Source organism: Babylonia areolata, chromosome 6, assembly GCF_041734735.1.
Source record: "Babylonia areolata isolate BAREFJ2019XMU chromosome 6, ASM4173473v1, whole genome shotgun sequence".
Taxonomy (NCBI): Eukaryota; Metazoa; Mollusca; class Gastropoda; order Neogastropoda; family Buccinidae; genus Babylonia; species Babylonia areolata.
The window spans coordinates 50,613,108-50,630,240 of NC_134881.1; the positions used below are offsets into that span (position 1 = coordinate 50,613,108).

The 17,133-nt window shown below is 42.1% G+C and overlaps 1 protein-coding gene across 1 annotated transcript in view; it reads right to left on the reverse strand.

Annotated features, from left to right (window-relative positions):
• Positions 1–557: 557 nt before the first annotated feature.
• LOC143283429 (putative ATP-dependent RNA helicase DDX10) overlaps positions 558–17,133 on the reverse strand; it is a 54,833-nt gene continuing 38,257 nt past the window's right edge. Inside the window, exons 14-20 of the mRNA XM_076589665.1 lie at positions 16,428–16,596; positions 12,182–12,334; positions 10,730–10,885; positions 4,445–4,498; positions 3,572–3,675; positions 2,493–2,660; positions 558–1,365 (exon numbers count right to left, since the gene is read on the reverse strand). Coding sequence (XP_076445780.1) covers positions 1,311–1,365; positions 2,493–2,660; positions 3,572–3,675; positions 4,445–4,498; positions 10,730–10,885; positions 12,182–12,334; positions 16,428–16,596 — 859 coding nt within the window. The 3' untranslated portion in view covers positions 558–1,310. The remainder of the gene's footprint in view (positions 1,366–2,492; positions 2,661–3,571; positions 3,676–4,444; positions 4,499–10,729; positions 10,886–12,181; positions 12,335–16,427; positions 16,597–17,133) is intronic.

A 17,133-nucleotide genomic window follows, 5' to 3' on the forward strand; every position in this document is an offset into this window, starting at 1 on the left:
AGAAACCAGGAAGAATTTTTCAGAAATCTATGGAATAACGAGGAATCACCTCATTCAAGCAATCAAAGAACAGGCAACGATTAGATGAATAATGTTTGAAAATAACCAAAGCATTGAAAATACAAACTGTATGTTATTTGTGAAACAATACTTGTACCAATGCAAGTTAAACAAAACAATACCTGATCTACAATGTTTTAATAATAGATTGAAACACAGATCTATACACAATCAAGGAATATATTGCTCAGACAAACTTTGTTTATAATGATTTTGTTGCTAGATGGTCTCCAGACCATATACAGCCCTGTTTATGAATAGAAATTAAAGTCAGTAATAAGTTTTCAATACATTCTGCAATTGTGATATTGATATAACTTTATTCTGTATCTTGGATCTCAGTGCATATCTGTGCTGTCAGACACAGTTCTGAAAGTGTGGTACTGGTAGATCACAGTTGCATGTTATATTATTTGTGACATGCAACTGTGATCAACCACACTTTCAGAATTGTGTCTGACATATATATGTATATCAGTTTTCATTTGAGGTACTTTTTGAGGTACTTTTGCCAGCTTCCTGTGTGTGTGTGTGTGTGTGTGTGTGTGTGTGTTCCCCATGTATGTATGTATTATGTATGTATGTATGTATGTGTATGCATGCTGTAATGTAAAATATGAATTAAAAAAAAAGTATTAAAACAACACACACACACAGACTTTTCCAAAAGGGGCATTTACCTGACCTTCACGTACACCTAACATATGGTCAGGCCTCAAGAGCCTACCCTAGGTTTGTACAAAACGTTAACATGAAATGAAAGTAAAATAAACATGATAAATAAATACGTAAGTACAGTAAAGACAGACATACACAGATACCGTTCAACCACACTTTTTTTTTCCAGTCGATTTATTTGGTGATGCACAACCAGTTCAACCAACATCGAAGGGACACAACCCTGTCCTGATTCTTTGTCCATTCACTGTGCACTTTGACCCACTCCCAACCCCACTTCCAAAATATCACGTTTGCATGCACGCTTACTGGGCTATGTACAGTGGTCGATCTTCTGTCCAACATGTTAAAATTAGCTTACAATGCAAGAATGTACATGACACACACACATACATGCGCACACATGCATATATGCTTGCACATTCACACACAAAACACATGTACACACAATGCATACACACTAATGATCCTTTCACTCTGTTCATATCAACACAGGCAATGTGCCTCTGTGGTGTTTGGTTGTAGCAGTTTCAACATCTTTTTCTCTCTTTCCTATGTTCTTTTTTCCTCTCTCATGTCTTCAATCTGCCACCCTTTAAAATTCTCATGGCTGCATCTTCCAAACATCTGAAATAAAAACAAACAAAACATTTTGAAAAATTCAACATTTTATAAAAAGAGAAAGAAAATCTGTCACACGCATACATAAAATGCATGACATGGGATAAAGCTAACATACCAAAACTCAGAAAGCACTGATTCAGGTAAGGGTTTAAGATGCCCAATGAATGCAACAAATCTCACAAAAGAACCTTAAAAACAAAGCAATATACAAACGAGACACTCAAAAGGCATGTCGATAACTAACCCCGCCCCCCCCACCCCCCACCCAAAAAAAAAACCAATCCAAAAACCAAACAAAACAAGTAAGCAACAGTTAAGATTGCAAGAGAATTATTTCTCCTAAGTTTTTTAAAGTATGGAATTAATTTTCTGTTGGCTGAAATGCAACTTTTGAGCAGGTGAAGATCATGGTTTTGGTATACCGCACCAGCCTGCAAAGCAAAGTGTTTATAAATGGACAAACACAATCACCTTCTCTGCATTAACAATGTTGTTCTTTTCTAAAAATCCATTAAGGTTAAAGGTCCCAAAGCATTTTAAATCCACAATGACAGTGAATTCCTATCCTTTGTGTGTAGCAGTGAGCACAGCAAGGTGCAGCCATATCCTCTCTTTTTGCTGTTTCAACCTTTCCCAACCAAGTCAGGCACCCATTCACACCACAGTCAGCTGGGTGGGCTGAAGAGAACCGCAGTAAAATGCAAAGGACACAGCACCATGCTAGAACGGGGCCTCGAACCCTGATCACTGGTGACCAGTGGATCAGAAGTGACAGTCCAGTGCTTAACCAACAATGCCAAAGCACCTACATTTAAAAATGAACATGCAATAAATATCTCAATCATCCAGATAGGACAGCATGCATTTAACTGATGTAAAAGAATCCACATCAACAAAAGGGTTGCTCCGTGGCAAAATTCTGTTTTGAAAAGAACAACTACACTTACAGACAGATACAAAAGGGCTGCACTACACTGTGGCGATGAGCTCTCCCTGGGCGGATTAGCAACTTCACACAGGCAAACATGTTGTGACAAAACAATGTTACAATAGAACAAAATACAATGCAATGCAATCCAATACAATGCAATACAGTACAACACAATATAACACAATACAAGCATACTAACCTTCGATGTTCCTGGTTATCATGCTCCTCATCAGTGTCATTGTCACTGCTTTCGTCTGCCTCACTTTCATCATCACCAGGGTTGTTGTCAAAATGGTCATCATCGTCATCGCTATCGTCATCATCACTGCTGTCACCGTCAACATCATCATCAGACTCATCTTCGTTTCTGTCAGCGATAAACAGTATGACAAATTATTGCCACATTCCACATGAATATTTGCATATTGATGACAAATCAAGTTTAATGACATCACCATGGTTGTCTCTTAGAAACGGAGAATGATGATGCGTTGTGCCATCAGTGGTGGACAGGCAAGTGTCTCCACAGCCCAAAGTCTGGCACACATCATGTGACTGCAGGTGGGGCATGGAGTGCCAGCAGGCAGGGTGGGGGCTGACACGGTTTAATGACAAGACTGATACTTAAAAATCTCTTCAGTTTTTTTCCCACTTTCTTGACATGAACAGCATATCAAAAGTGGTGAAACACTATGTTAACCAAATTTGGCTGTTTTTGTAAATGAGGAAAAAAAACATTTACATGAAAACTCTGTGAAAAAAGGTTAAAAAGTTCAAGATCCCATAACCTTTTGCTGTCATGTGGGCAGTGAATTCATGTCCACTGTGTCTAGGGCTTGGCACAGGCAAATCTTCTCCTTTTTATTTGGTTCATCAAATAATTCAGTATCTGCTGTTAACTGTTGTCCAACTGACAATGATATGACAATAATTGACAATGCAATAAATGAAAAAGGTTGGGGTGGTTTTTTTTGGTGTTATGTATTTCCAATCTGAGGATAAATCATTTTTTAAATTTCTTACGAGCACACTCAACCCAGTTTCGCTGCCATAAGTTAATACATTATCATATATCTATTCTATGTGACATCCATACACCACTGCACACGCCTCCCCCAAAACACCCCCACCCTCCCTCTCCCCTATCCTGTCTGACTTCCACACACCACTGTACACCCCCTCCCTCTCCCCTATCCTGTATGACTTCCACACACCACTGTACACCCCCCTCCCTCTCCTCTATCCTGTATGACTTCCACACACCACCCCTGCACTCACCTTGCAGCCAGCTTGTCAGGATCCGGAATGTACTGGAAGGGATCGTCATCTTCCCCACCTTCCAGCACTGCCCCCTCTTCCTCCTCCTCCTCTTCATCTGCCGCCTGGAAACAAACACATTTCAGTGAACAAAATGAACGAGGGAACACTTGAGAAAAGGAATTATTAACATAACTCTTTCATATAATCATACACAAATACATTGTGTTGTATATTGTATTGATTGCACTGCATTGTATTGTATTATATCATACTGTACTGTATTGTGTTGTGCTGCACTGCAATGTATCAGTTTTTGGTCACAACACATTTATCTGTGGGGAATTCAGGCTGCTCTCCGTGGGAAGAGCGCGTCATTACAGTGTAGCACCAACATTCCTTTTTTCTCTCTGCAAGTGTATTTATTTTCCTATCAAAGTGGATTTTTTTAACATTTTGCCAGGGACAAGCCTTTTGTTGCCATGGGGTCTTTAACGTGCAGTAAGTGCACCCTGAACAAAAAACCTAAGTATATTGTCTTGAAAAAGTTCAATCTGAAAAATTAACCTTTCCCAGATGGTGGTTTGTGAAAGTCACGGAACTATACTGGGTGTGTACAAAAACAAATCCCTTCCCAGAAAGTGGGTTGTGAATGTCAGATTTTTACAGATCTTGAAAATAAATCCTTCCAAGATAGTGGGTTGTTCAGGTTAAGGCATTTCTACAATATTCTCCATCATTCACACCATTTTAGTTTCAGTCTCAAGGATGTGTCAAAGCATGCAGACTGATCCATATAAATCATGCCACACAAGATCTGCTTGAATTTTTTAAGACAAAAAGACACACCAAATAGACACACAGACAGATGAATCAGCACACAACAGAACTCACCCTCCTCTGCTGCTGGGCTGCACGCTTCTTCTCCTTTCGTTTGAGTCGTTCTTCCTGCACACAGAGACACCACCCCTCGTTAGTCACTTCTCTGTCCTCTGCTCTTCACCAATGCCCCACAAATGCCCATTGGGTGTTAGTGTGGGTGTGAGGTTGGGGTGGGGGATGACAGTATGAGACAGTGTGTGTGTGTGTGTGTGTGTGGAGAGAGAGAGAGAGAGACTGCATGTGTGTGTGAGAGAGAGAGTGAGAGAACTGAGTTAACCCCACACTTTATTTGACAAGGTAATAACTTTCTTCAATCACAGGATGTGCAGCGATGTACATTTGACTTTTTCCACCTCATGTTTATTCTCTGTGTTCTGTCTTCCCTCCATCACTTCTTTTCAGCATATAACAGCATCCTCACATCACCACAGTTGAAAACAAAGCAACATGCAGACATGTAACACATACCAGGGCTTGACATTAACGGTTGCCTGACACCCCGGGGCAAGTAGATCATCGTAAGTATTGCCCTTACCGAACTTGCCCGACTGGGCAAGTTATATTTTCCAAGACTAGCATGTTTTCAAAAATATCCATCATGCTCCCGATCGTCTGACACTCTTCCTCTAGCAGACGATGTTTTGAGTCTGACTGACAAGTGGTCACCAGAAAAAGAGAGCTATCATGCAGCTCTAAAAGGTGATTTGCCATTGGTTTCTATTTTCGGACAGCCAATGGTAATTTTTATTATAGCGTAGTTCATCTTCTGCCCATCACATCACAAAAAAAAAAAATCACATTGCAATGTACTCTAATGTCATTCCACTTTAACCTTCGCTGGCTATCGTGGGTCGTACACAACCCAGAAAGGTACAAAAACGCAAATATCTCAGCCAATTCTTAATATTTTTCTATGAAATTTCAGAAATCCTTCCTACACCTAAAAGGCCAACTTTTGCCCAAAAAAATTCATTAATTAGTTAATGAGTAATTATAGGTGGCGTTTTAACTACACACGGACTCTTGTGTGGGTCGTGTATGACCCATGCTTTTTAAAGAGGAAAAAACGTGGTCACCCCTCGAAAGCTCGTGTGGGTCATGCACGACCCATACCTTTTTAATAGTGATTTCAGAAGGTTTAATTTGCAAGTAGTGAAGGAAAATAAATAAGTTTTACTTTCAATAGCCTCACTACTCTTCACTCTTGTTACGATATGTTTTCCTTTTCTATACTTTGTTATAAGCTTTGGAGGAATATACAGGTTTTTGTCTCTTTACAAAGTATGGGTTGTGCACGATCCACACAAGCTTTGGAGGAATATACAGGTTTTTGTTTCTTTAAAAGGTATGGGTTGTGGACGACCCACATGAGCTTCCGTGTGTAGTCCAAAGCAACAGCCAGCGAAGGTTAAACAAAAAACCCAACAGAGTTTGTTTCTATGACAGACCTGTTTACCAGTGCCATTTTGGGGGTAATTTGTACATCATTTTGACTGAGAATACAGTTTGTTTCTATGACAGACCTGTTTACCAGTACCATTTTGGGGGTAATTTGTACATCATTTTGACTGAGAATACAATTTGTTTCTATGACAGACCTGTTTACCAGTACCATTTTGGGGGTAATTTGTACATCATTTTGACTGAGGGGTAATTTGTACATCATTCTGACTGAGAATACAGTTTGTTTCTATGACAGACCTGTTTACCAGTGCCATTTTGGGGGTAATTTGTACATCATTTTGACTGAGAATACAGTTTGTTTCTATGACAGACCTGTTTACCAGTACCATTTTGGGGTAATTTGTACATCATTTTGACTTAGAATACACCAGTATGTGAAAATAGATTTCAGTACAACTTATGAGGAAATTAAAAAATGTTTTGGGCAACCAGAGTTCTGGGTCCACAACAACAAAATGGGGAGTTATGACGCTGCTTGCCTGGCAATGGGTTCTTTGGAGGAAAGTGAAAACTTCACTGCCGGCACCTGCCCATTGGTGTTACATGATAGCCAGCCAGGCCTGTCTGTAGTCAGTCCAAGAGGGCAACTTACATGGATGGCTGTGCCCATCTCCCCCCGCCCTCCCCCCCCCTCTTCCTGCATGTAAACCTCACCCCTCCACTGGCAAGGTTGTCAAAATCACTGCCGCGCTATCCCTTCACCACCCTCCCCTCCATTTCTTTGACCATGATCTGTCTGCCTTTCTGTCTCATTCAGTCTCTCACTCTCTCTCCCTCACATCTCAGTGTGAAGGTCAAGTTCGTCAATCAAAAGGAAACGGCTATTCTGTAGAATCATAACTTAAACCAAGTCAACAATGACCTCCACAACCCTTCCCCCTTCTCATTCCTTCACCCCCCTCCCCCCTAACTTTCTCTTTGTCCCCTCCTGAGACCACATCCCATATCGCAGACTTGCTTACCCTTACCCCCCCCCTTTTGTTATTTTTACATGGTCAGACTGGGAATAGCAGAAAGGATGGAGGCAGGGTATGGGTCAAAGTCCAGTTTTGCTGAGGGGATCAACACATATCAAAGGACATTGTGGAAAGCTCCGTTGCTAAGCTAAAGCAACATCCATGTAGATGAACAGCTGTACCACCTTCCCTCTCTGGAACTGTGACCCTTCACCATCCCCTTTCACTCACACACACAAACAAACACACTCTCTCTCTCTCTCTGTGTCTCTGATGCTGGGTGAGAACTACTGAAAACTATCCTGGTGTGGCCTTCCTGGAAAGTGAATTTTCAACAGAGTTGCCATACCAGGCAAGTGAGAAACAGTAACTGTTGACCCCATCTAACAGAATCATACTTGGATCTGTCAAATCCTAACATTGTCTCACAGTGCAAATGCTGACTTTTCTTTTTAACCCCTAGGCTGCCTATATGATGAGATAACTCGTCATGGAAAGCATGTATGCTTTGCTGCCACAATGACGAGATAACTCGTCATCGAAATATTCTGACTTTTCCCTGCTTTACATTCAGTTCGTTGACAAAAATGATGGTAGCTTTAGCTTGGGCAATCTTTCTAGATTCTATTCATAGCTAGAAACACCATCTGCGTCATAATTTATTTGAACGTTTTGGTTGGGTTACTGGCCGCAGTCTTTGCCTGGCTCCTCTCCTCGCTCACTCAACAAAATGTCCGACTGACTCCGTGCTCAAGATATGCGATTGTGGTGAACTAAATCAACCAAGATTACTTTCTTTAGCTGATGCTCAGAAAGAATTGAAGCATAAATTTGAAGGAGAAGACAGTGGTGAACATTTATAGGACTATTTGATAGAAAATAAAGGGAGCAATCAAGAGAGTGGCCAAGATTCGACTATCAGTGAGTGATTCCGGCTGTTCAGCTCTAGCAGACGACAGAAGTCACCGAATTTTTAGCAGTGTGAGCTATTTTCTTGGCACTCAGCCAACGCGGTCTGATGAGAACTAGATGAAGTGACCATGTGAGAGGGGTGAAGAGGAGGGGGGGTGGAGACTGAGGGGGCGTGGCCTCACATCCATATTATCACTTGCAGAAGTCACAATGCATTATGTATCTATTTCATTTTCAGTTTTTTTTATATTGTGGTTGTTCTAGTATGATTTTGTGTGTGCAGATATCCATTTGTCCAAAAAATATTATATTTTAGTGCAAATTACCTGACTAATGTTTGTAATGAACAAGTTGAAAATGTGACAAAAAACAAAACACTGTTTTCAAAACAACAGCATGTCACTAAAAATACATAAAATGGGAAAACATCATGTGTTTTGTATTCTTTATTCATTTCACTTTCAGAAAATATATACTTTTATGGGTCTTTTTCCAATAACAAAGAGCACAGAATTTTTTGAAAATTTATACCCGTTTTTTGTGAAAAAAAACCCTGGCAAATAGATTTCACTTAAATCTTATTTTCCTGACAGCGAAAGGTGTTAACTCTGCATGTTGCTGTTTGCACTGGAGGTTAAAAATAGAAATAATTTCTGTGGCTGACAGTCATCTGCAAAATTATGCCAAAGGCAGTGTTTTGTCAAGTGAGACTGAGATAAAACTTGTTATCTTTGGTGAAACCCAACAAAACAAACATCAGTTAAAGAAAAGGGTTTGACTACTTCTTTGTGTAAAGTCAAGTCAAGATTTTATTTCATGATGGTAAACTGAATAAGCAATAATTGCTTTTTTTTTTACATCAAGCCATCAATGTGCGTGTGTTTGTGTGTGCGCGTGCATGTGAGCATTTGGTGATGCATGAAAGTTTCTGAAAGTTGGGCAAGTGCAAATCCTGTCCGGGCAAGTGAATTTTCCAGTGACTTGCCCGACTGGGCAAGTGGGAAAAAAAGTTAATGTCAAGCCCTGCATACACATATACCCCAACACACTCATCATGCATATACACACATAAACACACACTTACCAAAACACACACATAACACACTGACTGATTACTTTCCATACCACACTGATCACTTTCCAGACTTGTTCCTGACCTTTTCCATACCACACTGATCACCTTCCATACCAGACTGATCACTTTCCATACCACCATACCACATTGATCACTTTCCATACGACTGATCACTTTCCAGACTTGTTCCTGACCTTTTCCATTCCAGACTGATCACTTTCCATACCAGACTGATCCACACTGATCACTTTCCATACCACACTGATCACTTTCCAGACTTGTTCCTGACCTTTTTCCATACCACACTGATCACCTTCCATACCAGACTGATCAGTTTCCATTCCAGTCTGATCACTTTCCATACCACACTGATCACTTTCCATTCCAGACTGATCGCTTTCCATACCAGACTGATCCACACTGATCACTTTCCATACCACACTGATCACTTTCCATACCAGAATGATCACTTTCCATACCAGAATGATCACTTTCCAGACTTGTTCCCGACCTTTTCCATACCACACTGATCACTTTCCATACGACTGATCACTTTCCACACTTGTTCCTGACCTTTTCCATTCCAGACTGATCACTTTCCATACCATACTGATCACTTTCCAGACTTGTTCCTGACCTTTTTCCATACCACACTGATCACCTTCTATACCAGACTGATCACTTTCCATTCCAGACTGATCACTTTCCAGACTTGTTCCTGACCTTTTCCATTCCAGACTGATCACTTTCCATACCAGACTGATCCACACTGATCACTTTCCATTCCAGACTGATCACTTTCCATACCAGACTGATCCACACTGATCACTTTCCATACCAAACTGATCACTTTCCAGACTTGTTCCTGACCTTTTTCCATACCACACTGATCACTTTCCATTCCAGACTGATCAGTTTCCATTCCAGTCTGATCACTTTCCATACCAGACTGATCCACACTGATCACTTTCCATACCAAACTGATCACTTTCCAGACTTGTTCCTGACCTTTTTCCATTCCACACTGATCACTTTCCATACCACACTGATCACTTTCCATTCCAGACTGATCACTTTCCATACCAGACTGATCACTTTCCATTCCAGACTGATCACTTTCCATACCAGACTGATCCACACTGATCACTTTCCATTCCAGACTGATCACTTTCCATACCACACTGATCACTTTCCATACCAGACTGATCAGTTTCCATACCACACTGATCACTTTCCAGACTTGTTCCTGACCTTTTCCATACCACACTGATCACTTTCCATACCACACAAATCACTTTCCATACCACACAGATCACTTTCCATACCACACAAATCACTTTCCATACCACACAAATCACTTTCCATACCACACAGATCACTTTCCAGACTCGTTCCTGACCTTTTCCATACCACACTGATCACCTTCCATACCAGACTGATCACTTTCCATACCACACTGATCACTTTCCATACCAGACTGATCACTTTCCAGACTTGTTCCTGACCTTTTCCATACCAGACTGATCATTTTCCATACCAAACACAAAGCCAAACTGAATCAAAAACTTATCTGTATCCATATTCAGTTTTCATCTTTTTTTCCTTCTTTTTTTTAATGTACTACACCGTTTGTTGAATGTTGAATCAGGATTTTTTTTTTTTATTCCAAGATTTTTCCAAAACCTGAAGGGCAAAACATGTTTTTCCAAAGTCTTTTCCAGCCCTGCAAACAGTTCTGTCATTTTCCCAAGACTTTTCCAGGCTTCCGTGACTGTGTGAACCCAGGAAAGAGCCCCGGGCCTCAAGCCAGTCCTCTCTTCCTTCCCAACTACACACATGTAGGATCAAACAGTTCAGTTTCACCACTCGCCAAACAATCATCAAACTCACCCTGTGTTTCTGCTTGACTCTTTCTTTTTCAATCTGTTTGTCTATGGAGTCTTCCAGGCGCAGACGTTTGGATGCTGCCTGCACGTTGATGCCCCCTTCCTCCTCCTCCTCCTCATCATCATCAACGTGGCGTCGTTTGTACACGTCTTTGATGGGCTGAAAGTATCAGTTTTAGTTTCCAGGAGGTGTCAAAAAAAAAAGAAAGAAAAAGAAAAAAGAAAGAAAAAAAAAGGAGTAGTGATGCTTGACCTTTGAATAAGCTAAAGTGCTGGTCAGGACTTGACAGCCTACCCTAGGTTTGTGTAAAACATTATCATAAAATGAGACAAAATAATTGATCAAAACAAAACAAAAAGCTGAAATTAATGTGTGTGTGTGTGTGTGAGTCACTGAGTGTGTGTTTGTCTCTGAGTGTATGAGTCGCTGAGCGTGTGTGTGTGTGTGACTGTGTCTGTGTGCGTGTGCATGTGCGTGTGTTTGTGTCCGTGTCTGTGTGCACGTGTGTGTGTGTGTGAGTGAGTCTCTGTGTGCATGTATTTTTCTCTCACACATGAAATACTGACCCCAGTAACGTCCCACCCTCTATCCTCACCCCGAAAAGACATCTGTCAACCTCAGACACACAGAAGAGGGTACACACTATGTGTTGGGAGGGGACATCACTCTGTGCAGGGTGTGAACCACTGTTCTAAAAATAGGTGGATAGCGCATGCCTTCTTTGAGCCCCTTTGCTAACTGAAGCCAGTGGAAGTGTTCAATCAGCCATTTTGCTACTCGTGTCAGTAAAGCACGAAGCAGTAACTTCATGTATGTTGCCAAGCACTCAGCTGGCTATGATGACTGCTTCACGGCAAGCTTTCACTTGCTTGCAGTGTTAGTTAAGCTGACATTCCTGTGTGCCTCCTCAGCAAGTTTGCGCTACGTGTTACTGTACTGTTTTCCTGAAATAACTACTTAAGTGAACCATCGGCAGATATCAATCAAGACACAACATATGGCATGTTGTGGGTGCAAGCAGAACACAATTTCATCAAAGATGCATGGTTACTGCTCAGAGACTACTACCAGTTAGCAGACAACTTCTCAATGGACTGACAGCCAGATATAATTGTCAGTATGGCTTCAGCTTTCCTGGCCAATGAGCTAACCATCTATTCTTAGACTAGTGGATGTGAACATTACTATGTCCAAGTAGGGGATATTATTCTGCACAGGGAGGGACATCAGTGCAAGGAGGGGACATTACTCTGTGCTGGGAGGGGACATCACTCTATCCAAGGTGGTGACATCAGTGGAGGTAGGGACATCCATGACTCAGTGCAGGGAGGGGACATTGCTCTGTGACTCTGTCCAAGGAGGGGATATTGTGCAGGAAGTTACATCAGTCCAAGGAGGGGACATCACTCTACTGGGAGGGGAGATCACCAAGTTCAAGCAAGGGACATCACTCACAGAGCCCTCCTCGTCGAACAGGACACGGTAGTTCATGTTGATGTTCTTCTTTCCCAGTTTCTTGGCCAGCGCTGCCTTTGTTATCGGTTTCTTTTTCTTCGTCCTCTTCTCTTCCTCCTCCTCCTCTCCCTCGCTCCCAAGCTCTTCCACCGCCTGCAACAAGTGTGATCCACACTACTGTCAATTTCCTCCTTGCACACTGTTACTGGCATACAACAGCATAGGAAGACAATAGTAGCAGGCACGAGATTGGGAAATTGTGATTGAGTCTGAAAAGTGGGGGTCCATGGGGCAACGCCCCTGATGGTTGTCTAGGGGTGAAGCCCCCTGAAGCTGAAGGTTTTTCTCAATTTCAAACCATGAAATCTGCACTTGCGGGCCACCAATACTGCTGAAGTATTCCAACCCACAGAAGACAAAAAATCAGTCTGATTCTTCCTTAACCCGGAGAGCGCGATGAGCCACGATCGTGGCTTTCCCGGTAAAGTGCGATGGGCCACGATCGTGGCTCTGTTTACATAAGGTCCAACATCGTACGGCTATACTCGGCAGCCTTCGTAAAACTGCCTCGTTCTGGTGTTACTGCCTCCCTGCTTGTGTTTGCACAAACTTTGACCGAGTTTATAAGTCCAGATCTTCGTATTTTTGTAAACAATGAGTGACACTGAAGTTGACAAAGCTCAGGACATGAGTGACCTTGTCACTAGTGATGATTCGTTTGCTGACAGGGATTCTGGTGAAAACGGCTTTGTTATTTTGACACTTGGGCATGCTGGCTTGCTTGTTGTTCATTCAGTTTTGTGTCTCTAGCCACAAAAACTGGGGGGTGGGTGATGGGGGTGGGGAGGGGTGGTAAAGTGGGTTAGGCATGGGTCTATTGCGATTTCTTGACCAAATCAAGCTAGAAAACTGGAAATTATTTTGATTTAAAGCATTCTTGCTGCTTTTGAAAGCAACATGAGCTAAAAGAAAACATTTATTTCTGTTTTTGCCTGTGATTGCATAAAGTATTGTAGATGTGCGCATGCGTGGCGTCAGTGGGCGTGTCTCAAACAAATAATACAATGCTTATAATTTCAATGTTTCAGTTATATTCATATCATGATTCTGCAGCCAGAACATTTTCTGCACAGTTTAATGCCAATTTTGAGATTTTGACTCTGTAAAAGATGTGAAAATACCTATAAACATTGTGGTTGACGTTTTTGGAAAACAAGTGTGCAAAATTTGTTAATTATATCCTATGGAATATCTCCAACTACATACAAGGTTCAGCCTTTTTCTTACTTTTATCTGATTCTTCATTCACTCTACTTTCCAAAAATGTATAGGTTTACCTATTCATTCTTACTGATAAGCATACAAATGCCCCAAATCAGAGCACAGGTAGCGGAGGCAAACTATCCCTTTGTTTTAAGCATGATTTCTGTATGCATGTTTTATTATATCCAGCACTTTGAGGGTTAAGTCTTTTTGCTTCCAAACCTGTAAAATCAGCCTTGAGGGGCATGCTTTTCAAAATCGTGTCTCATGTGTGTGTGTGTGTGTGTGTGTGTGTGTGTGGTTTCAATGCAACTCTCTGTGTGAATGTGAGAAAGAGAGACAGACAGACAGACAAAGAGACTGAGAATAGGGGTCAGGCGGGACATGGGAGGAAAGAGTTAAAGTTAATGTATGTACATTGCTTTAAATACAACTCTCTGTGTGTTAAACTCTGTGTGAGTGAGTGAGTGAGTGTGTGTGTGTGTGTGTGTGTGTTTTCAAGGAAAATGTTATTAGCACACAAGTTTGCACTGTACCAATATAACTGACCATCTGGTCTCTTCAGCTGTAGTCTCTGTTCCACTGACATGCATGTGTGTTGGTTGAGCAAAGAAAGGGGGAAGTGGAATGACTGGAGGGAGGTGGGTGTGGGTCTGTGACTGGTTATATCACTTCCAAGCAGTCATGGATTCTCAGCTGGAGCTAGTGGTCAGTGTCTTGGCTCAATGCCAAAATTGCCACAGTCACTGACAGTGGTTTGTACACCCCCTCCCCCCCTCCCTTCCCTCTCAGCACTGGTAGGAGACTCAAGAGAGAGGGGAGGGGTACCTCAGCAAATCATGAAAGTGAAGTCTGCAAGAGGGGGGCGGGGGTTTGGGGAGTGACTTTTTTCTCTCTGAAATCAACTGCTCTTCCGCTGAAAATAGTGGATCTGCTGAGAGTTCCCCAGCATGGACTGTGTGTGTGTGTGTGTGTGTGTGTGTGTGTGTGTGTGTGTTCAGGGGAGAAAGAAAGAGAGAGAGAGAGAGAAAGAGAGACAGCAAGCGAGTGTGTAAACAAGAGAGAGAGGGAGGCAGACAGAAAGAGAGGGGAGATGGTAGGAGGAAAGAACTGATGCAAGTTGTATTTGTGCATGTGTATGCACTGCTTTCAAATTCAATAGATCTCTCTCTCCGCGTGTTTTCAATACAACTCTGTGTGTATATGCAAAAGAGAGAGAGAGACAGAGAGGGAGAGAGGGACAAAGAGACACAGAGAGAGGTGGGAAGGTGGGAGGAAAAAGTGCAAGTCTGTATGTGTGCATATATGTGCGCATTATTTTAAATACAATTCCCTGTGTGTGTGTGTGTGTGTGTGTGTGTGTGTGTGTGTGTGTGTTTTCAATCTCCTTGTGTGTGTGTGTGTGTGCTTGAAAGAGAGAGAGTGTGAGTGTGTGTGCACGCATGTGCGTATCATTAAGCTCTGTGTGATTGTGTGAGCGCTCATAATATTATGTGTGCACATGTGCAAGTGTGAAGGAGAGAGAGAGGTAAATAAAAAAACAGAGTATAGTGTATATGTGAATGCATTCATGTGGTTTTTTACAAAGTGTGTGTGTGTGTGTGTGTGTGTCACGTGAGTGTGTGTGCGTGCACGCGCATTCAATTCAGCTCTGTGTCTGTGCGTGTGTGTGTAACTTTGGTAATCTGGCCGGCTATAGGTCTCAAATCTAAATACACTGACTCTTGCCATGAACTGTCTGTACTACAGAAGCGTTGGCTGTGTCAGAAAAGGCACTGACATCAATAAGTTGCTACAAAGTTTCTGTTTCAATCCCAACAATGCATACAGTGGCAAACGTTGACAGCTTTTGCTGAAGGAACAGAGTGTCAACCAGATGTGCCCACAGCCCTTGTGGCTTGACAGGGATGGAGATCGCGAGCACTGGTGTATCTGTGCGTGTGCACAAGCTTTTTTCTTTGTTTTGTGTGTGTGTGTGTGTGTGTGTGTGTGTGTGTGTTATTGTGCGCGCGCTCACATGTCCGTGTGCGTGTGCGTGTGTGTGATCGACCACATGTGTGCATGTGTGCGTGTGCGTGCTTTTCACAGTGCGTTAGGAAATTTTCGGACTTCGATTTTGGTGCTCTGACAAATCACTGGATTGCGTCTCAAGGGGTCAGCAAACGACGCTTTCGAAAGAGCATTCCGTTTTCGTTTTTGACAGATCATCGGTAAACGATATAGAACGGCCCATCAGCTTTTTCTTTTTTCTTCTAGAAAACGGACACTCCATTTTTAATGCAAATGCGAAAACAGACTTCCGTGCCTAGACAGAAGAGCTACACCCATACAATCTGACACCAGTTGCACTTGGCCTCGCCCGCGGTGTCAATTTTGTGAATGGAGTCGCCTACCCGTCAAGTTATTTTTTTTATTATTCACTTCAGTTATAAAGATCTCATCATGCCAGACCCAGTTCCACTTATTATTCACTCCTTTATCGATCTCTGCTGCAAAAATCCTCTAATCCTTTGTGAGTTTTCTCATTTTGTCAATGACTGAAGACGATCAACGAAATCAGGTATCTTTGCAAGTCGTGAAGCCCGCGAGCGAGTTTTGTAATCCCGACCGAATACGGATAAGCTGAATGATGACAGAGGAGCAACGAACACTTATTCTCAATTGGTTCGCTTATCCAAACATGGGGTATTTTAGCAAACGCTGTGGGTCTGTCTTGTCGATCAACGTTCGTGCAAACTTCGTGGGTCGGAAAAAAACCTCCCCCCCCCCTCCCCGCCACCCCTCCGATTTTCTCAACGGATTTACGCGAATCTCAAAAATGGCCTCTGGAGCCAATTTTCGGTCGGAAATCCGACTATAGTCGGAAATATCTCATGCCTGAGTAGGGGGAAAAATCTGAAACACACCCATGCAAGCAAACATGCAATGTGAAAGATATAGTTTGTGCATTATTTAAAGTCCATAAACAGATACAAACACCAACCTCCACTGGCTCACGAGTTTTGGGTTTGAACAAAGCCTCGATGCTGGTGCTGTCTTCTGCCTCTTCTTGCTTTTCGTCCACGTCTTTTATTTTCTCTTCGTCTTCTGCTGATTTCTTTTTCTTCTGTTTCAGGAACCTGAGCTTGGGGGTGAGGAACAGACCTAGGGATCTGTCCACACACACACACAAACACACACATAGAAACACACACACACATGGAAACACACACACACACATGCACACACAAACACACACATGGAAACACACACACATACAAGCAGACACACACACACACACACACACACACACACAGGTTGCAAGACTGTAAGCAAAGCTATTCAGCCTGAATTACTTCTTTGTATCAATGTGATCAGGGTGACAAGTCTTTCTTTTTTTTTTCTTTTCTTAAATGAAAAACCATGTCAAGGTAAGATAATGGTTGAAAGAGAACCTCAATAACCAATGATTCATTTTACATCAATGTCATTATTATCATCAACATCACTAACATCATCATGTTCAGAATTTCTTTGAAAGAAGTTACAGTGGAGTTTTGGCCCAGTGGCAACGTCCACCTAGGATAAAAGGGAATCGGACAGAACGACCACAGGATCAAATCTTACACTTGACAGAATTCTCTCCACCTCCACTAGATCTTGAGTCGTGATCTAGATGCTAGTCATTCAGATGAGACACAAAGTGTGAT